General features: G+C 37.6%; 3 protein-coding genes across 3 annotated transcripts; 1 reads left to right on the top strand and 2 right to left on the bottom strand.

Moving 5' to 3' along the window:
• Positions 1-909: 909 nt before the first annotated feature.
• Positions 910-10728, bottom strand: psmb5 (proteasome 20S subunit beta 5). Its single transcript, XM_043217288.1, has 3 exons — positions 10487-10728; positions 9237-9543; positions 910-1734 (listed from the first exon to the last, which is right to left on the bottom strand). Exons 1-3 carry the CDS (start codon positions 10700-10702, stop codon positions 1448-1450), a joined length of 810 nt encoding a protein of 269 aa, XP_043073223.1. The 5' UTR covers positions 10703-10728; the 3' UTR covers positions 910-1447.
• Positions 10729-11645: 917 nt separating this feature from the next.
• psmb11a (proteasome 20S subunit beta 11a) lies at positions 11646-12803 on the bottom strand. The gene has a single exon (XM_043254288.1). The coding sequence runs from the start codon at positions 12801-12803 to the stop codon at positions 11646-11648; it is 1158 nt and encodes a 385-aa protein (XP_043110223.1).
• A 1166-nt stretch (positions 12804-13969) lies between these two features.
• prmt5 (protein arginine methyltransferase 5) lies at positions 13970-21105 on the top strand. Its single transcript, XM_043218432.1, has 16 exons — positions 13970-14207; positions 14983-15101; positions 15851-15936; positions 16252-16386; positions 17060-17172; positions 17392-17441; positions 17541-17704; positions 17777-17938; positions 18048-18125; positions 18361-18419; positions 18534-18656; positions 18828-19003; positions 19110-19313; positions 19396-19506; positions 19828-19892; positions 20401-21105. Exons 1-16 carry the CDS (start codon positions 14110-14112, stop codon positions 20551-20553), a joined length of 1896 nt encoding a protein of 631 aa, XP_043074367.1. The 5' UTR covers positions 13970-14109; the 3' UTR covers positions 20554-21105.
• The last annotated feature ends 911 nt before the right edge of the window (positions 21106-22016 follow it).

The following is a 22016-nucleotide window of genomic DNA, read 5'->3' as shown; positions in this document are numbered from 1 at the left end:
TTGTATATAATTAATCACAATTTAATTGACAGCCCTAATTTGATAAAATATCAAACCAAGTGACATTTATTTCAATGAAAAATAGCACAAACATGGTTTCGCGAAAATAAGTATGGATTTTAAATTATAATAAGGGGAAAAAAACACTGTTGAAATTAAAGACATTAGTACTTAGATGAGCGGCTCTAGACCCAACGCAATATTTAAAAACACATTTTTAATGTATCTTAACTAGTTGCTTATTAGCATGCAAACTATTAAATTGCCTTATTCTACCCAATACCTAAACTTAACAATTAGCTTACTATCAATAATCAGCAAATTAGAAATTTAAGGAAATGGCTGCGCTTTGTGTTATTTGTCAAGTTGTATGTGTTTGTGTACCATGGATATGGCAAACCCTTAGCAGGCCTATAGGGAAAAATTCTCACTGTTAACTACATGCTTATTAACATGACTATTATTAGCATATTTTCTGTTTATGAGCAGACAACCATATTCTATAGCCCTAATCCTACCCAAGACCTAAACTACCTATTTATAGCTACCAACTATTAATACAAACTATTAATTACCAGCAAATTAGAGGTTCATTGAGGCAACGGTCAAATTGGATCTTAAAATAAAAAGAACATAATTCTGCATACGCCAATAAAATGTGTTTGGGGGGAACAAATACCTAAAAGTAACTGCAAAAATGGACCAAGAAAAGTAGTTTTGAGAAAAATCTGCTGGAACTGTGCAGATGCAGCTGGTTTGATATGTTGTTATCTAATGCAATGGCATTCATACATCATGTGACTTAAGATTCCAAATACATTTTGGGGCCACAGCACAAACTTGTAAACACCTGTCAAAACACTTACCAACCGATACATCAAGATCAAGAGGGAAAAAATAACACTTATATAGCAAAAATCCAAGGTTTATTGAGAGCAGGTTTAGTAACTGTGGTATCTGCAGATACATGTGATATGAGAAGAACAGAAGCCAACACCCACTCAATGCGAGCTGGCCAACTGGAGTTTTGGCTTGTCATGGTGTCCACTGGGATACAGCGCCCCCTTATTTTATAATCACAAACAACAAGTGGAACTGCAATGGCTTGGGGTAGTAATGCTACTGAAACTGGTTGAAGACTAAACGAATAGTATATGTGGAAAAAAATAACGGAAACTGGTCTAACTTCGAGAGATGAGAGGAAGAGAGAGGGAGCGAGACAGCTTTGCTCATGTTCTCATGCACAGACGAGCCAGCTCTTACAAAAGAGCTGGCATTAACTTTCTTGGAAGCAGATCTGATTTCATTAACTTAACCAAAGTGCCTTTTAGGTTATATCACTAATCTGCAATTCACTCCTCATCTGGCCAGTCTTATCCTTTCTTTTGAAACTCAACTACAGCTGTGGCCTTTTCCCCCATCCCTTTTCTCCTCCCAACCCCTCCTTCTATGCTTTCTCGCTCTGGTATTTAAGGTGCAGCTGAAGCACATCTTCCTGGGAGACCCTCTCCCAGCCCTCGCTGTGGACACGGTAGAGGTTGACTTGGCCTCCACTGTAGGCGTCACGGTAAGTAGCTTGGTAGATGGCGCGGCGGCCCAGGTCGCACGCTTCTTCAACAGTCAGGTCGTAGCGAAGGCCGCTGTCGACGACACCGTAGGCGTACATGGATCCCGATCCAACTGCGAACAGGTCTCCGCACACTCGGTTGCCCTCCGAGTCCACATAGTAGAGCCCTGCGATCAGAGGAAAGCAAAAGGAAGAGGAAAAAAAAGAGACCATCAGCACTGCTTTACGTCCTGCTGTGTAAAAAAGGCAGGAGCCTCCACGGAAGATGAAAGCATGAAAAAAAAAGCTAAACCCTTCAGAGAGAATTCAGTAGATCGATGTAATGTTATGAACACAAGGTTATAAATAATGTTCTGAACAATACAAGGTCAAATCCATCTCTGTGAGTACATGTGAGAAAAGGAATCATGGGAAACGGGTGCCTGGCTATTTTTTTCTGACAGCTGGATGCTTGGTAGCTAGAGTTAGGTCTAGAGAGTACCTAGGGGCTTCAGCATGAAAGCGGGTGGGGAAACAGGAAAAAAAAAAAATCCCAGGAAGAGTTACAGAAATAGAGCTTACGTTTAGCTAATATTTAGTAGGCTAAGGACAAGCTGGAATGGGCAACATAGCATCTACCCTGGGGCACTGCCTGAGGTGCTATTGATCGCTCCAAAAACAACAGAATTAATTATTGATCTATACCTGAAGATCCGACCTCTCACCAAACATGATGGACGAGGCAGATCACAATCGGTGAACTGGTGGGTCGCTGTATGGTCCAGCTGCAGATCACCTCAAAGGTTTTTAAGTGTCCGTGAGGCTGCACAATGACGAAACTCACTCCTACAGTAACGATGACTACATCCCATCTGTGCACCATCAGAACCATGCTGCAGATGGACGGTTAACTGAATAGTTCACCCAAAAATTGTCATCATTTACTCACTTTTTGGAACACAAAAAACATTCAGAAGAATATTTTGAGTGTTTTTGTCCACGCAATAAATTAATGTTCATTTGGACTACATGGACCCCCCCAAAAAAAAAGAACTTTTCCATGCAGAGGAAAGAATGTCATCCTCTTTTGGAATAACATGTAGGTAAGTGAATTACTTTATAGATGAGAAGTTCATTCATTTTAGAAATTCTAATCGTTACAACATTTGCAATGGCCGAATGATTTTAATGCTTGAAAAAGTTACAAAGTTTCAGTTTTAACAGTGATTTACCAAATTTGAAAATTTTTGAAAAACATTTACTGACCCTCAGGCCATCCAAGAGGTCTTCCCTGAGAGGTCAAACAGCTTATAAAACATCACAATATTTCACAACATTCCACTCCACTTAATTAGTCCACCAATTAATGTCTTGTGAAGCGAAAAGGTTCATCATTAAAACATCTTTAACTTCAAACCATTGCTTCGAGCTAAAATATTAAAATCCTCATTTTAGTGAATGCTGATGTGAAAGAACAACAGAGGACGGACTGGTTCACTAATGGAAGCATTATTATAGATTACTGACAGGTATTTTGGCCAGGAGCATTGGTTTAAAAGGTAAAATGCTTTGTTTCTTACAAACACATTAACTGACAAACTGACGTCACGTTAAAATGTTTTTAATTGGCTGTTTAGATTTCTGATTGCACCTGTTACTGCAGAGGGTCTTCGGGTAAGCAAGCGACGTAAAGCTAAATTTCTCCAAATCTGTTTAAGACAGAAACTCTTCTACATTTTGAATTGCTTGAGGGTAAGTAAATTTTCAGCAAATGTGGACCAAACCCCCTCAAGAAAGAAGAAAACGCTTGTGTTTACAACTGTGACAATGATCAACTAAACTCTGGATTTTTAGAAGTATGTGAAGACTCTTGACAGCTAAAAAACAGCAATCTTCAAAGATGCGTGCCAGTCTGTTATTGTAGGAACATCAACTTCACATTGTCACGCCCCTTAACATGACACCCAACTGTGATTGGTTGCTTGCCAGGACATCCTTTTGGCCAGTCCTTGGCCAATGAAAGCTGCTAGAGTCAGACCTTCTGCCATCAGTCTAAAAGTCTGGATATGACAGACTACTTTAAATAAACAAAACACAATCTGAAACATTGCTTTTGTACTACTTAAACTTTAAGTTAAGTTCAAGGACCCCAAATTGGTTCAGAGAGACATTTTAAGGACAATCTTAGGAAGTGAGGCACAGAAGTCTTCAACAAGCAAATTACACCCTCTGTACGCATCGTTAGCGCGACCTGATAATCGTTACAGCACCCTGAATATATGCAGGGTAATTTACCATTCTGTAGAGCCAAGTGTGACGACTAAAAACAGGTTAAAAATGCAAAAGGGCGTCTCTTTCACCCGCAAGGCACCGGTTCTCATTAAGAGTGGAGTGCGAGGGTACTTCAGCAGTCTGGGATTTTTCATTTATTTATTTTTTTTTTAACGTACAACACCTGGGATCGTTTTATCACACAACGGACGTCGCATGCTACCTGCGTCGCGGAGAAAGGGTGGGGAAGTAAAGGTGAACAAAAGAGGCACTTGAATTTGCGAGCCCTCGTAAAGCAGAGGCGCTGAAGCGAGAGCGATGTCGGGATGTTACGACAGCCTGGCTCCTTGCACTCCATCACAAAGGTGACAGGCAGTTAGATGTGCTAGACTAAAAGTGTGGCTGTCTGCATGTATGAATGGCAACTTCGAGACAAAAGAAGGCATATACACAGGTGATTGGCTGGCTGCTTTGCTGATTGTCACACAGCCATGGTTGGTTAAGAGTGCCGCTGATGAGAGCAGCTGCTCAGAAAGCAAAGCAACTGTGTACTGACGTCTAAGCATGCATGCACATCGGCAGTCCGTCTACACGACATGAAAAGGTGCCAGTTGAAAGAGCTTCATACCTCTTTGAGATAGCAGTCCTGCTGATATTTGCAGCTCCTGGCAGGACAGAAGATGTCTATACTTTCACAGTAGGTGCACAACAAGCTAGCGGAGTACAAATTGTAAGTAGATACAAAATGAATGTGTAATGCAGAAAAATACAAAAAGAAAATACAGATGCATAACGGTTGCTTTAACAGGGACCGGATAACTTCTGAAACACTTGTACTACTTTGGACCAGCGGGTCACGTCGGGCTTCGAAAACACCTGTCCCTCAACATGCATCTCATGTAACCATCACAGAAAAGCAAAAAGTCATTTTCCAGAACATTTTTGTTCACCGTTCCCTACTGGCTGAATGATCTTCCCAACTCTATTCAGAACACAAAATCCCTGACAATGTTCAAGAGACAGCTAAAAACTAATCTCTTCTGAAAAACTGGTAGGCTCTTTTTCAAAAAATTATTCTATGCTTTCACCTTAATCCCTCCCTTCTCTAGCGTGCACTATTCTAAAAGATATATGAAACTTTGTATTACATCCACTTCTGGTGTTTAATTGCCTCTTTATGATCAATCACAGGTTGCATTCCTCATTTGTAAGACACTTTGGATAAAAGCATCTGCTAAATGAATAAATTAAAATACAGCCACTTTATATCTTGCATGCTGGCGACAGTGTTATTTTAGCATATTTAACATTTACATTTTCAGTTTTACTTTTGATATTAGTTTAAGTTTTAGCTATTTTGCTGTATGTTTTTATTAAAATTAAGCATAATTAGCCAAATAAAAATTGATTTCCTCTCAGCAGTTTTGCTGTGTTCCTATTTATATTAAAAAAATATCATTTTTATTTAATATATTTTAATTTAATAAAATAATAAATTTGTAAAAAAAAATGCATGTGAAGTCAAACTCTCTAATGTTAATACACAAATTTACGTTACATTGTCATGTATTGAGTTGCCGTTATAATGTAATTTATACATGCATCCGTATTTTGCATCGGAGGGAACATAAGCTTTAAAACGTATAAACAGGGAGGAGTGATTAGTATGATCATGAACATGAGTGTTTACGCTCATAAACCATCATAAAACCATCTCCGTGTCGCTCATCTGCAATCTTTTCTCTCACGGTTCACACTCAAGTTACAGTGAAATCGACTTTCTGTGTCATACACATAACGCCTGTCTTTTGTTGCGAAATCACATTTTTACCCGGTGACAGTTACAGCCGCGCTCATCTGGAAAGAGGTTTCGTTATCCACTGTGGGGCTGACAATGATCTCTTTGGAATGCAATTCAAATGTCAGTCGTTGCCATGGTAACACAGATGTTTACATACAATATGAGGAGATAACCGCGATCAGACATTTCTTTAGATTTTATTACTAATTTGGGTTTACACAACTCAAAATAGCGTGTTGCAAGCAACGGCTAAACTAACGTTAGTATTTTTCTCTTTCTAGCTTAATTTTTATCCCAGTCGTTAAAGTCACTTTAGTACTTCAACTTATTTCTGTTCATAGCCTCATTTCTAATCATGAATAGTTTTTCTGATATTTGCAATATTGTATTGGCACAATGCTTAAAGGGATAGTTCACCCCAAAATTTGAATTATCATTCACACAATAAGCCCTTTACTCAATCTGACGTTGCGGTGTTTAAAACTGAACTGGAAATTAAGTGCTGGTTGTCCTGTCAGTGGAGAACTGCCCCCAACTGAGCCTGGCTTCTACTAAGTTTTTTTTTTCCCTCCATTCTGTCACGGATGGGGTTTTGGTTCCTTGCCTCTGTCGCCTCTGGCTTGCTTAGTTTTTTTTAGCGATTATTGTCAATTTGACTACACAGACCGTCTCAGCATTTCATAAAAAATTAAATGTTTAATCTCGTCGTTACACATTACTATCACTCTGTTCTCCTATTTGATACTCTTCAGTGCTTCGGCACAACCTGTATTCTTGCTACATAAAAAAAAATGATTGGTTGATTCGATCAAAGAATCATTCAAAATTGGATGAACAAAAAGACTTTTTAATTCAAATCCAAGACCTTTCTGACCCTGCATAGAGAGAAGCAAACTACCACGTTCAAAGGACCAGAAAAGTAGTAAGAACATAGTTAAAATAGTCCATGTGACATCAGTGGTTCGACCATAATGTTATGAAGCTATGAGAATAGTGTGCAAGCAAAGAAAATTAAAAAATTTAAAAAAAGACTTTCTCTTTCGTCAGCCTCAGCTGCACATTAACAAGAGTATCACTTATTAATTAAAACATCTTAATTTGTGTTCAGAAGATGAACAAAGGTCTTTTGAGGGCGACATGAGGGCAAATAATTAACGACAGAATCACAAACTGGACCACATTTATATGAGTTTTGTATTGTCCGCTTGTTATCAAGATCTCTTGACAAGAAGTTAGATACTAGAACGCAAATCAACCGGCAAAGAGAGAATGCTTCTGTAGAAGCTCTAAAACTATCCTAACACAGGCTAGTCTGGGGGAATGACGGTGGTCTCAACAGAAGTTGCGCTGCATAAAATTTTATCACCACCCCCTTTTAGAATCATCTCATTTTTTTTAACCAAATTTATTCCTCACAGCAAACAAACGCTTTATTCGCAGGAATCAGAGTGCCAGACACTGTTGTTAACACAGTCAGTGTGGTCCGTTTAATCAAGATTGATTTAATTTGCCGAACATTTACCTCTCTATTGAATCACAACGCATTGTAACAGCCAGTGCAGCTATCGAACTTCTAACAGCAATCACTACTTGCAAAATTGATTGGAAGATTTAGCGCACACTTTTGCTTGCCTGCCAGGCAAAGGTTGTTTTTTTTGGGACATCGCTAGTCTGTGTCACCGCATAAACCCCAATTGATCTAGCTGACGGGATTTTGCATGCGACCCGCCTGCCCTGGCTGAGAGCCGCGTCCATCATGGTGTTGCTCCCTCCTGGCCCACAGTCACCGGCATATTGATTTCCCATTACTGTGTCACTGTGCAGGGCCTCTTTAAACACATCGGCCGTGATGTAGAGCGGTTACAGCACCCCGGCGCCTGCAATTGAGGGATGCGCCACTATCAGAGAGCGCTGTGTCGCCATCCGGTGGTACTAGCTAAAATGACTCCCAGGTTTGCACACTCATGCTTACGAACCGCATTTTGTAGCAGTAATTTATCTTCGTCTTTCTCGGTCAGTTTTGCTTCATTTAGGCTTGCACACTTCGTGTTAGGAAGAAACAAAATGAACTGAAAATGGGCAGAGCTCACCATTAAGACCATTAAATTAAAAGCCTCTTATAGATCTAAACGCAATGTCCAATTAAGAAAAATGGACATCAATCACGGTCTAGAAAAGCAAAGGTCTTGAGAGTCCATTAATGTGCAAGTTTGTGATTCATCTCAAAAACAAAGTCATGGCGATGCATATTAAAACCAGTTTCCGGCTACCGCTGGAGACTGGCAGGAAATTATGGTGATAGAGCTATTTTTACAAAGCTATTTCAGCAGAAAGGCAGGGTCAAATCAGCAGAGAAAATAATCACATAATTTGTCCCCATGCCAACTGCAGCAATCAGTCAAAACATAAATGGCACAAAAAAAGGTCCCTTCTGACAGTCTTTTACATCACAAAGCTATTGCAGATGCAGGCAGGTTACAGCTGGAATGTTTCTGATCTGTGCTTGTGATGGAAACAGAAAGGAATTGAAAGCGGAAAAACACCTTTAATTAAAAGCAAATATTATTGTAAATGGTATTATGAAATATGTAATTAGCATAATCGTCAGTCCCAGGGCTCACAGGACAGTTTTAAAAGAGAATATTAAACAGGTTGGATGTGTGAAGAGCTTTTTACATTAAATGTTTATATTTTCAACGATGTTAATGTTAATTCTTTTATTTACCTAAATATTATAATATGGTTAATTATATAACTGATAACAGTATCAATAACAATATCAAAGAATATAACAGCAAATCTGATAAAAATGCTTGCATAAGCAGTACTAAATTATATTAGCAAATAAATTAAAAATCCTACATTTCTATTACACAAAAATATACTATTATAAAATATAATAACATTATATTATATATATTAACACATTAACATATGTATTATATAAGCATCTTATTTTAAGAAGTGTAACAGTGTAATGCGTTCTAACCAACTACACACAATGCTGTTAAGTATAAGTATTTATACTCGTGCTAGACTGAAGTCAGTTATGATGTACTTTTTGAATGTAAATGTTTTTGCTAGTTTTCTGTAGCTGCTTTTTGAAAAACTGAGGAAAGGTAAGCGCAATAATTAGTAACGTGCAATGGTGTTTTTTTAATTGTTATGTTAAATACAAATTTTGCCTTAAGATGGAGTTGGTTCAATTTCTAGCGATAAAACTAAGTAAACAAATTTGCATGGCAATATATACATTTTACCAGTATGCATTACGTAAATAATATGTATTATGAATTAAGGGCCAAATGCATAGATTCTGACCAATTACAAGAACTTTGTCTAATCAAATCTGAATCCAATTAAAGGAATAGTTCACCCAAAAATACAAATTCTGCAACAATTTGAAAAATGTTGGTAAAAACTAAAAAGATGATGGTAGCCATTGGCTTCCATAGTATGGAAAAAAAAACTATGAATTGCTTTGTTACCAACATTTATCAAAACATCTTATTTGTTTTTAGCAGAAGAAACTTTTTAAGGTTTTGAACAACTTAAGGGTGACAACAGAATTTTCATGATTGCATGAATTGTCCTAAGCAACACGCATGTGATATTCACCTGGTCCTCTTTTATCCCAGCCGCAGACCATCGTGCCCATGCTGAGCCCCATGCCTTTGTACTGATACACCATATTAGCCAGCAGCTTGGAGGCGGCCGCCACTGAAATGCGCTCTTTGTTGCGCAGCTCATAGATGCGACACTGCCTGGCCAGCAGACGCTCCCAGAAGCTGCAGTCCGCGGCTCCTCCAGCCATGGTCCCGAGCAGGTACGGGTTGATTTCAATCACCTTCTTCACGGTCTGTGAAGCAATGTAGGACCCGGCTGTTGCTCTGGAATCCACAGCCACAATGACGCCATGCTGAAACTGAGACAGATGAGAAAAATATAAATGTGAAGCTTGCAAACGTAACATTGAATCAAAGGTTTATACAAAATGCTGATGTAGAAACACTTTTAATTAATAAAGGGAGGGTTTGGCTGGTTAGTGTGGTACAGTTAACAAATCAAAACCATCTGATTCTATAAAGCTTCCTTCTCCACTGAGAACCATTCAAAAGTTGCTATGTTCAGCTTTTTGTTTATTTTATAAAAATTCTCCCAAAAGCTAGTCATAATTAGTTTGTTCTAACAAATAGACTAATACAGGCTTATGAATAATCCATTAAGCAACTGTCACCCAATCAGTGCCACTGAAGACAATAAACGACAGTTGGAGTAAACCTTAACAGATTTAATGAAAACTACGTGGAGTTGTGAACACATTTGTCAGTAACTCACTTCTGCACAACTAAAATAGTATTAAATGTATTCATAAAGCAGATTGAATGTCTAATTTCTGTCTGCATAAGATGCTAACAAGATCATCTACTTATTAAACAGCAACAACTGGACACTACAGGCCACAATGAAAAGCAAATTTGTTGCTGTGTCATTATACGTCTTATGAATCTTACAATCTTCATTTCGGTATACTGGAGTCTGTATGTAATGCTGTAATCAATCTCGACTTAAACATTCATATTTACTTTAATATACTTCGAAGCTATATAAAGTCGTTTTATAACAAACAAGCTAAATGATTAAACACTGCTGTACATATCCTGTGAATAACTAACAAGCTATTGCTCTACTGTCGAACATTCAGACTTTTTTCTATTAAGTACAAACACTGCAAGTACGGTAGTTTTCTAAAAGACACGTGTTTCTGTATTTTATTGTTTTATTATATGGACATATCAATTGTAAGACAATTGTAAGCAGTTTTTAAACTGGGCAGATGCTATTAGCTGCTGGCTAAACGAACTCACTTTGAATGCTAAGGTGGTCGTGCCGTGAAGAAACTCGATTTTTCTCTCCGGTTCATCTCCTTCACCTAGCGGTTTCACGGCGAAGTTTAGACTGTCATCCAGTGCTGCTCCAAAGCCGAGATCAGTCTGGTTATGGCCGCAACCGTGCGCAAAAGGCTGGTTAAAGCGATCTGCAAAATCCGCAGACTCACTCCGCAACACACTAGACAGCGCCATGTTTCAGAAAATAACCAGAAGCGGCCTTCTGCTTCTTGTATGTTACACGTTGAAGATGCCGACGCTTGTGGCGCCGCACCGCCATCTAACGCCTAGGATGAACGACAGTAGCGACACGTTTGTATTTTTTTTTTTTTTACAAAATTTGCCTCGGTTACTCAAACAAGTGGCTGACACTCTTTAATTTGTCACAGTGACAGTTTTTGTTTTGAAAAAGAAAACAATGCATTGAATGTCACACCTTGATAAGTGATTACCCTGACACAATTCCTAACACTGTGTGTACAAAAGTGGTCTCAAGTACTTGACATATACCTCACAGTTTTACCAAACCAGTTCTTAATGCCTTTTGTGTTATAAAAAATCGCCCCCAAATCTAATTTAAAATCATGCTTATATACATATAACCAGTAGCTTCTTGTGAGGATAAAATGCACTAGTAGGCCTATCAGTGGCTCTCTGAGGAATGGATTTTGCCTATTTATTTATTTATTATTTATTATTTATTATTGTTATATTATTATATTTTATTCGCTATCAAATTGTTAATAATTTTATATTTATCTAAATGTTTAGAACTTTTAAAACTATGATGTGTCATTGATTTCTCAAAATATTGCTGAGTCACACATTTATTTCTATAAGGCAACATTTATTGCACATGTGGACTACATTGTCAATTATTGTACACAGACTAAATTTGCTGTGTAATAATTTTGATCTACAATATCAATATCTGTTTATGATCACAGTTGTGTATCTTAACACATGTCCTGTATTTTTGGTTGAAAAACAGTTAATGAAAACTTATTTTCTTCCCTTTTGAATTGTGGATCTGTACTATCAAGTGAACCGACTGACATTGTTCTACTCACAATTGCTATTTCTGTCCATCACATTCACATTCCATCCATGTATTTTTGTATTTCCGCAGTTTGTGTCCCTATCCGCAGTGTACTGAATATATATCACCTTCCCTCAGCTCATCCCCCTTTCTTTTCTGTCTCTCTTTCTCTCTCTCCTTGATCTTCTTCTTCTTTCTCTCCCTCTCTCTGTAGTACTCCTCCTTCAGATCTTCTCTGTCTCTGCGTCGCCAGCCATGGGCAGTGATGTGAAAAAGGTCTACATTATTTCCAGAGTAGGCATCCCAGTGAGTGGCTCTGAAAACAGCCTCCCGGGCCAGTGCCACTGCCTCATCCACAGTCATCCCCCATCTCCAGCCATCATCAAGCACAGCGTATGCATAGGGTGACCCTGAGCCCACTGATATTATCTCTCCTTTCAGTTGTAGGCCATCACTGCAAACATAACACACCCTGGGACCAGACAGTCCTCCAAAAGCAGAGAGCATGTTTTTTGCATTTTGATCTGGCACAGCTGAATTCAGTGCACGAGCGTCTTTTAAGATCTCAATCTGCTCATTTACAGAGGCCGTCTTCATACTAGCTGAATCTGAAATTGTGGATTCACTGGTATCCTGTCCCACTGCTTCCTTAACATCGGCAATTTCCAAGCAGGGATTTAGGGTTTCCAGAGTTTCATCCCCATCCCATCCACATAGAGTAGCTGCCACACACACATCAGTGCCTTTAAATGGATGAAGCATCATGGAGAGCAATTTTGCTGCTCCATTGACGCTTAGTCTCTTGCGATGGCGAAGCTGATAAAGCCTCAGCTCACGGGAGAGGATGCGTTCCCACAGCATACAATCAGCACCGCTACCTGAGGTGTTGACCACCAGGTGAGAGTGGATAGGCATAATTTTTTGAGTTGCTGGGCAGCAAATTAGACCCTTACAGCTGGCACGAGTGTCCGCAGCGGCTATCACGCCATCCTGAAATATAAAACCCAAAGTTGTGGTACCGTGTGAAAGCTGAAAGGGCTGCTGATGAGGTGACAGACTGGAGAAAGCTGAAGAGAAAAGAGTTGGTGCTCTGTTTTTTCTGCTGCAATGCAGAGAGGGGAAAATAAAATGAAAGGCATTATCTCTGTCAAACTCAGACGCTGTCCTCCACATGTATCCCATCTCATTTGGTGGATAAGTACATGGGCTGGTGTCATCAAGGGTGTCCAAGAAACCACAAACATCCTGAAGAGCCATTTTCCTTTTATAGAGAGATAACGGCTTGTAAGTTGGTGCAACGCTGAGTCTTGAAATCTGTACTTAGGGAGAAGACCCATCTGAGACATTTTTATAGGAGGTGGAGAGTATTCACACCCACACACATACATAGTCTGCACATGTGATGTCTCAGCAAAAATCTTTGCTATACTAGGCTATATCTGATATGCTTCTGCGGTCACCACTGAGGCACAACACTGAAGCGACTCTCAAACATAATCATAAAAATGCTGAGATGAGAACATTATCAGCTCAGTCTGTTTGACATACAAGGACTCTAATGCACCTCAAAAATTATTTTCTAAAAGGTTTATGCATAGGTAAACCATATCAAAGAAATGTGTAACTGAACATGAAACAATTCAATGATTTGATTTGGGATAATGATTTTGTTTATGGTGTATATGTAAATTGTTTTTGCATAATTAACATTTATTTGATCAAAATCCATTACAATTGGCTAATGATGCCAAGGTGGAACAGCAATGGTTTAAGATTGTATGGTTTTGGTTCATAAGTAGTGAAGGCTCTAAACAAAGTGTAAAGAGGGTCACACATCTGAAAAGAAGAGGTATGTATATTGCTTATATGATTCTTCTTTCATTTGTATTTTATTTCAATTTTATGATATCTACAAACAATGATTGACTATCATAAAACTGCAAGCTTTGAATTCAATGTTTCAGAATCTAATATATTAATAAAAGTATTTAAATCTATCTCTAGTGATTTCTTGTTAACAATTTGGTAATTTTTTTATATTTTGTAACCCGGATAAGAGATGCTAGTTGTTCTTTCAATCTGTTTTGGAAAGCTATTCTGCTTCAGGCAACAGCCTTCAAATATTATTTGTAAAATTCCAGGGCAAAATCCATTTGGCACACGGGTTTAATCTGGAAATAAGCAGTGCTCAGTTTAATTAAAATAATTCGTTGCCGTGGTTATCGCTATTCAATTCACTATGAATGATCCTGTTGTATCAAAAACAAGCTGCTTATTACATAAACGACTCATCCCCTTAAACTAATTAAACGTTCTCTCAAAGTTATTGGAGCGAATTCGTATCGTCTCTCTGCAGCATCACGTCTGCCCAAAGTCTAATCTCGTTCTGAAGTATCGCGAAGGTCGCACGAGAAAGAGAAGCTGCGTTTCAAGCAGTCGCCATTTTGGATCCATCTCCGCGCTGTTGCTAAAATGCAAGAACTCTTGGTTTGAGCCAACATGACGTCAGTTTCTCCATAGTCCTGTATCGGTTTCATCTTCCCTCCCATCCCGTCTCCAAACGATGGCGTCCGGCAGTGCAGGTAGCAGGGTCTCCTGCGGGAGAGATTTGAGTTGTGTTCCCGAAGTGGCGGATACTCTCGCTGCGGTCGCTAAATTAGGGTAAGCAAAGAAAGCCTTTGGCGCGTTAACCAGGCAAATTATATCAGCGTTGTGGCTAACTGAAGTGAAGTGTGCCCAGTTTGAAGTTGGCTCGGCTAGGTCGCTGCACGTGATGCACATGAGCATTTGCTAGCTGTTAGCGGCTTCTTCAGATTCGCTTATAACTCTCACATGCGTCTGCCCACCCGCTTTTGACGATAACATACAGCTCTCTTTTGAAGTTTTATATAATACCTGCAGAATATGTGTTTATATTTTTTATTGGTTTGTTTTAATATTGAATATATGTTTTTGAATGGATCTATTCAGCTTTGTTGATGAGAAATGTTCTTTTTTTGTTACATTGTTACGTCTGTTCAGTTATTATCTGTGATTTTTATTTATTTTATTTTTTTTACAGTCTATGATTATTATTCAAAGTGGAGGTGATTAGACATGCATGTATTATAATTATTCCGACATTATTGACTAATGGGATTCTGAGCCTGATGGGAAAGGCTGATCATTTGACAGCTGAATAATCAGAATCATAGTATTATAATAATTGTAATAATAATTATATTGTTGACTTTTTGTTTTGTAGTGCAATTAAAACGTGTTTTTTTTTAAATAAAACATGTAATTTATCAATTGCTAAGCAGGGATCAATAACGTCTTAAGACAAAATTGGAAGACCCATCCCTTTTGATAACATTGCCGATTTTTGGCATTTGCTTTAAACATGTGTAATAACTAATATCTGTGTGCTGTGTTTGCATATCATTCTGTCCTATAGGTTTGATTTCCTGTGTATGCCGCTGTTCCACCCGCGCTTCAGAAGGGAGTATGAACTGGTTCCTGCTAAGTCACGACCCGGAGCCCAAACTCGCTCTGACCTGCTGTTATGTGGCAGAGGTAAGATATAAGAACCTCTGAGTATTCACTCCTCCAATACCATGATTTAAGAGGAGTTTCTTTCTACTTTTCAAGTTCTCAAAGGGATCATGTAATTAGAACATTTTCTTGATCTGTTTGAGTGATGCATCTGTGTACTTTGAAAACATATTCAGTAAGAACCCTAAAATGTCCTGACAAGACCAAAAATACTTTTAGTTGAAGAAAAACTGCAAAACATCTGCATCTGTCTAATGTCAGATTAAAAAAAAAAATACATGGCGGCCCTACATTTGCACATCAGTGATGAATATTTGGTATTCAGAAACTTGAGAGCGAGATAATTTATGGGAAGTTATGTAGATAATATTAATCTAGAGAAAAGTAGAATTGATGATAACAATAAAATGTTGTAAAGTCACGTTTCACATTCAAAGACAAACTTAAAAGCTATCTATTAAATTTTAAGGGTCAGAAAGTGAATGGGAAGTGGTTATGAAACCTAAATCATGACTATTTTCGTCACAAAAACTTAAATAGCTTTTAAACGAACCTCAGGGTACAAAATAAAATGATTAAAGATCGTGTGATAAGACCCTTTAATGTCAGTTCCTCATTAAGTTGCTTTTTTGAAAAATTAAAGATTGGATAGCTAACTTGTTCTTCATTTTCTTTATCCATGATACACTGTGCAATTACATTTACAGAATTATATGCACTTAAACGTTGCGATTGTATCTTTGTAATAATAAGATGTCCGTTCTTATTAGATTGGAACACACTTATCGTGGGAAAGCTGTCACCCTGGATCGAGACAGACTCCGAGCTGACCACAGAACGCAGGAATTCAGAAGAAGTATGTTCATAATGTCTTAAATTTTTTTCCTGTTCTAAATGTATTTCTTGTCTAATCTAATAGGAAGATATTATTCATTTGCTGTAACTTATTGTTGTGTCCCAAATAATGAATATGCATGCGCAATATCTTGACCCTTCTGGGTTTTTGATAAGGGCTTCATCATACAGCGGTGTCATTGTAGCTGTAATCAAGACTTGGATGCAAACGAGGGCCATTTATTGGAGATCTTCCCAACAAAGAGGAAGTCGAGCAGATTTGTTGTTTATTTTGATGTGATCACTCCTTCTAATGTCTTTTGTGCCCTTGCTGCAGGCGCTGGTACAGGAGCTCAATTTCTGTGCTTATCTGGGGCTGCCAGCTTTCATGATCCCCCTAAGGGGTCCGCACTGTGCCAACCTGGCTAGAATCCTGCTCAACCACATCCACACAGGACACCACTCTTGCATGGTAATGGAAATCTGTAGCATAGAATGAAAACAAATATGCTCAGAACACACCATTATTTGTTTATGTATACTCCCTGGGCCTATCATTTACGCATAATCTTCAGTCCTGCTGCTTCCATTTCTTTATTTTTTTTTTCGTTGAGAGAATTTTAATTAGTGGTGTGAGTAGACTGTTTATCTTTTCAACTTGCTGTCCATCTATTATTTAAACTAATACTCTATGCATTATCTGTATAATTGAAGTGATCTTGTTTGCAATATTCATTAGGCCAACATTTTAATGCATTGATGTGCTTATGTATAATTCTGTTTCACAATATTACTGATTTGCAGTTTTTTAATTAAATAAATTAAAAAGGGATTAAAACACACACGTTTATAGATATATAGATAAATCCTAAATCTTTAAGTGGTAGTGTATTCTATCATGCTGGCATATTAGAAAGTGAGTTATTAAAACATTTGTGCAGAATACAAAGACACAACCTCTGTTCCAATAAGGGCATAGTATAAACTCAATTATAATGCTAAGCCATGTGTAATGCATCAGTGTGCAAGCAGAAACAAATCCATTTGTTTTTTCTCAGCTGGCTGCTTTTTATTGGTTGTAATGCTGCTTTCTTTGTTGATTAGGAATTAATTAGTTCAATGTTGATTTGTTTTTAATTACATAGTTTTGGATACGCGTTCCACTGTTAGCTCCCGAGGACACGCGTGAAGATCTCATTGAGAACGAGTCATCTAAACAAATGGATGATGGCAGCAATGATGAGAAGACCTGGGCATGGTGAGAGAGCTTAAACAAAGCCATTTGTTCAATTAAATAAAGATATTAAATATCTAATTAAAACATCCCATTAAGGATGAACGTGAGATTTTTTTTGTTTTGTTTTTTTTTTCCTCCTAGTCCATATTTGGGTCTGCTGTGTGATTAAATCACTCAACTGCATGGAGAATAAAGCAATCTTTGGCCTCTGTTCATTTTAATTTCCTTTTTCCTCTTCAGGTGGCACTCATTCAGAACACTCTGTGACTATAACAAGAGGATTTGCCTGGGTAAGAGCAAAAAACTCAAAAGTGAAGTGCTTATAATTGCCTATTAAAAATTAAGCAGTGAATACTAACAGTTTTCAATGTTTTTTTTTCTTTGTGAAGCTATTGAAATTGGAGCAGACCTGCCATCTGACACTCTAATTGACAAGTGGCTTGGAGAGCCAATCAAAGCAGCCATTCTCCCCACCAGCATTTTTCTAACCAATAAAAAAGGGTTTCCGGTCCTTTCAAAAGCCCACCAGCGAGTCATCTTTCGCCTCTTTAAGGTAAATGTTACCAATAATATATCGCATCCATTCTATTCAGGGAGGTTATCTAACATTCTAGGGTCTCCTTAGCTGGAGGCTCAGTTTATTTTCACAGGGGCAAACCGCCACAGTGAGAAAGACTTGCGCTCATACCTGCAGTATCTCGAGTACCTCAACCAAAACCGTCCAGCGCCTAATGCCTACGAGCTCTTCGCCAAAGGCTATGAAGATTACCTTCAGTCACCACTGCAGGTCTGTCTGTCAGAAGATAAACATTTTGCATAGTGATTTTAATTTTTAGCATATTATTGATTCTTTTGGTTTAAATTATACTCATGGAATTGTAAATGCTTTTTTTCAGCCTTTAATGGACAATTTGGAATCACAGACGTATGAAGTTTTCGAAAAGGACCCCATCAAATATTCTCAGTACCAACAGGTGAGTTAAAATAATTTGGTAATAGCAGAATCTATTACCATTTGGTCATCAGTTATTTATTCTCAAAATTACATTTTTAAATATGTTAAAATATAAAAACAAATCTTTAAATTGTAATAATTTTACACAATATTGCCATTTTAGCTGTTTTATCAAAAAATGCAGATTTTACTGGTGAACACCCATCACTATAGCGAAGGAAAGAAGATCACTTGTGAATTGTCTTTCCCAACAGGCTGTATATAGATGTCTGTTAGACAGAGTTCCTGAAGAACAGATGGAAACCAATGTGCAGTAAGTGACTTTGCGTACTTGCAGGTGTCCCATTGTTAGTTCTTAGTGAACTAGAAATTTCAGAGATATGCTTTTTACTTGGCAGACTATGTCAACACTCAGATTTCTTTTCAGGGTTTTGATGGTACTAGGTGCAGGTCGTGGTCCACTGGTAAATGCCTCACTTCGTGCTGCAAAACAGGCTAAGAGGAAACTGCGTGTATATGCTGTTGAGAAGAACCCAAATGCTGTTGTCACGTGAGTAACTTTAATTGTTAAAGTGTGATTTTTAAAGGTTTTGTTTTATTTTTCTCCTGTTTTAAACCTTTTACTTTCAGATTACTTTTGTTAAAACATTTTGAACTTTTTGAATAAGTAAAACCGATATATTAAAGTGTGTAACTTTTTTTATTTGCCTTTCTTTCTCAGGCTGGAGAACTGGAAATTTGAGGAGTGGGGTGATCAGGTGACTGTTGTGTCATGTGACATGAGGGAATGGACTGCTCCAGAGAAAGCAGATATCATTGTGAGCGAGCTTTTAGGGTCATTCGGAGACAATGAGCTTTCACCTGAGTGCCTTGATGGAGCGCAGCACTTCCTCAAAGGTTTTTTATTAAATGATCTTTATCTTTTAAAATTGTGATGATTATTATATATTATTTTTTATTTGCCCTGCTTATGATCCATTCATGAATGTTTGTTTTCTCTTAGATGATGGCATAAGCATTCCCTGCTCTTACACATCTTTCCTGGCTCCGCTGTCCTCCTCTAAACTATATAATGAAGTGCGTGGGTGTCGGGAGCGGGACAAAGACCCAGAGTGCCATTTTGAGACGCCATATGTTGTCAGATTACACAACTTCCATCAACTTGCAGACCCCAAACCCTGCTTCACCTTTGTGCATCCCACCACAGGTACAGGTTTAAGCGGAGACAGACAAACACTCTATGAAGTGACTCTATGAAGCCGTTAACTCTTCATTGTTACCCTCTGCAGATATGAACAATAACCGGTATCAATGTCTTCGTTTCTCCATTGGATGTAATTCTGTGCTTCACGGCTTTGCTGGATACTTTGAGGCCACGCTCTACAAAGATGTCATGCTTAGTAAGTCTTTTTTATAGTAGCAGTTTATAGCACACAATATCAGTATAATGGCTGTTTGACAGTGTATGGCTTGCATTGTTCATGAATTTCTAGGTTTACCACGTTGAGTGTATTCTGTAGTAATGACTACAAATTGCCATGGTTATCAGGAGAGGGCAATTGAGAACCGTTTTATAAAGACAAAAACAATTACATTTCTTTCCAAATGAAATCAAATGCATCACACTATAGATAGAGAACATTTAATTTAACTGTATTGCATGAAACTGTACAAAAGTGCTTTAGTGACACAAATAAACATCTCTTTGTTTGTGCTCGCAGGTATAAAACCTGAAACACACTCTCCTGGGATGTTCTCCTGGTTCCCCATTCTGTTTCCTTTAAAAGTAAGTACCCCAAGAAAAACTAAACAAAACAAAGTGTTTGTATATAATAGTAGCTCCTCCTCCTGATGATTTTATAATTGCATATACCATAAAGAATTACTTTAAAAAATAAATTTTTCAGTTCAGTCTATCCCGTTGCATTCTGGGAATCTCTTTATATTAAGTGCAAGTGTGCTTCGTTATAGCTGTCAGCTTATCTTTATATTTGATTTTTATCAAACAGTCTGGTTCCACTAAAGCTTTATTATTAATGCTACTACGTTTTATCTCAGTATATGAGTGTTATCCATCACTCAGTGCACGCACTTTCTTGTAATACCATTTGGTGTGAACGTCCGCTATGGACATAAATACAGTTAGCACTTTTGGTTTGAAAGGAGCCAGCTAAGCACTGTCAGAGCGTGGCAGTTTATCAACTCCACAGTTAATGCGCTGAAGTGTACAGCCACTTTGGGAGTGTAATCCTAACACCTTTTTTCCCCCTCTTTCTCTCTCTCTCCCCATGCAGCAGCCGATCCCGCTGTCCTGTGGCGATAACGTGAACGTTAGGTTCTGGAGGTGTAACAATGGAAAGAAGGTCTGGTATGAATGGGCTGTGACTGAGCCTATATGCTCTGCCATTCACAACCCTGCTGGGCGCTCCTACACCATTGGCCTGTAGCAAGCTAACATCTACTGACACATGGGGTTACACTGACTTGTTTTGTTTTGTCTTTTTTTTAATAAACAATCAGATTTTCAGTCAAGTGGCAGGTTTAAATATCTCGTTTCAAGGGCCCAATTACACTCAAGGAGATTGTTTAACATGACAGCCATGTATCTTTGGCCATTTCTGTAATTTTGGAAATTAAAACAGCACTTACGAGGTATCCTTTAAAGCAATGCGCAATGTCCTGGTGCTCTTTCTTAGTTCAAACTCTTCTGGTATGTCAAAAAATATATTAATAACACAAAAGCTGTTAGTTTTTGGAATACTATTGTTTCTAGAACTGATTGAGTCCAACAGTCTATTTTGTCACTCTACATTATACATGAGCCTTATTTCCCAATTGTCCCCCGGTGCCCTGCAAAGCCCCATTGTGAGAATAATAATGTACGATGTCCCTAGTCAGGCCATGTTAGAAAACATATCCCATACTTTTATACTGTTTTTTTTTTTCCTGATTAAAAAAATGTATTGTCATACAACATGAATAAAAAAGGTAATAAATTATGTAATCTTTCTCTCTGCTGTATTTTATAATATATATATATATATATATATATGTATACACACACACACACACACACACACACACATACGTAATCTAATGACCAAAAGAGCAGGAAAAATATTTATTGGATAGTGTAATATAATTATTAATTAAATTTAAACATACTCCAATCAAAATGAGATGTTAAACAGTCAGAATTATGGCATGAAAAGAAAGTAGAACTTAGCAAAAAATGTATTGCATACTTTTAAATTTATGAAAGTTGACTTTTTGACTTCCTTTCTCATAATTAGTCATACTTATTTTTAGCACAAAAATAGGTGGCAGTATTGCTAACACTTTTAAATTTATGAACAAGAAACATTATAATATATATATATATATATATATATATATATATATATATATATATATATATATATATATATATATATATATATATACACACACACACACACACACACACACACACACACAACCATAACAGAATTATTTATAAACTCACGTAATCTAATGACCAAAAGAGCAGGAAAAAATATTTAAATTAGATTTCTATGGATAGTGTAATATAATTATTAATTAAATTTAAACATACTCCAATCAAAATGAGATGTTAAACAGTCAGGATTATGGCATGAAAAGAAAGTAGAACTTAGCAAAAAAATGTATTGCTATACTTTTAAAAAAAAAATGCTCAAAACATCAGTGTCATGACAGTTGACTTTTGACTTCCTTAAAAAGCAAGACTCTCATAATTTTTCCTGTGGACTTTTTTTGCCAAGTCACAATTATTTTTAGCTGACACTTCATAATAGGTGGCAGTATTGCACCATAACACTTCGCCTCCAGGAAGTGCTGATTAACAAGAAACATTTCTTTTTGCATCCTATAGTATAGTTAAGGAGCTGTT

Source organism: Puntigrus tetrazona, chromosome 2 (assembly GCF_018831695.1).
Source record: "Puntigrus tetrazona isolate hp1 chromosome 2, ASM1883169v1, whole genome shotgun sequence".
NCBI lineage: Eukaryota > Metazoa > Chordata > Actinopteri > Cypriniformes > Cyprinidae > Puntigrus > Puntigrus tetrazona.
Note: the sequence above shows the minus strand (reverse complement) of the source record. Positions and strands in the feature narration are given on the sequence as shown.

Excerpts from the sequence above, each read along its gene's own strand:
- psmb5 (XM_043217288.1), bottom strand. The coding sequence starts at position 10,702 with ATGGCGCTGTCTAGTGTGTTGCGGAGTGAGTCTGCGGATTTTGCAGAT. Across the intron at positions 9,544-10,486 it reads CGACCACCTTAGCATTCAAA|TTTCAGCATGGCGTCATTGT; the intron begins GTGAGTTCGTTT and ends CATCTGTCTCAG. Across the intron at positions 1,735-9,236 it reads CTGGGATAAAAGAGGACCAG|GGCTCTACTATGTGGACTCG; the intron begins GTGAATATCACA and ends CTCTGATCGCAG.
- psmb11a (XM_043254288.1), bottom strand. The coding sequence starts at position 12,803 with ATGGCTCTTCAGGATGTTTGTGGTTTCTTGGACACCCTTGATGACACC.
- prmt5 (XM_043218432.1), top strand. The coding sequence starts at position 14,110 with ATGGCGTCCGGCAGTGCAGGTAGCAGGGTCTCCTGCGGGAGAGATTTG. Across the intron at positions 17,442-17,540 it reads TAACAAGAGGATTTGCCTGG|CTATTGAAATTGGAGCAGAC; the intron begins GTAAGAGCAAAA and ends TTCTTTGTGAAG. Across the intron at positions 19,314-19,395 it reads CTTTGTGCATCCCACCACAG|ATATGAACAATAACCGGTAT; the intron begins GTACAGGTTTAA and ends TACCCTCTGCAG.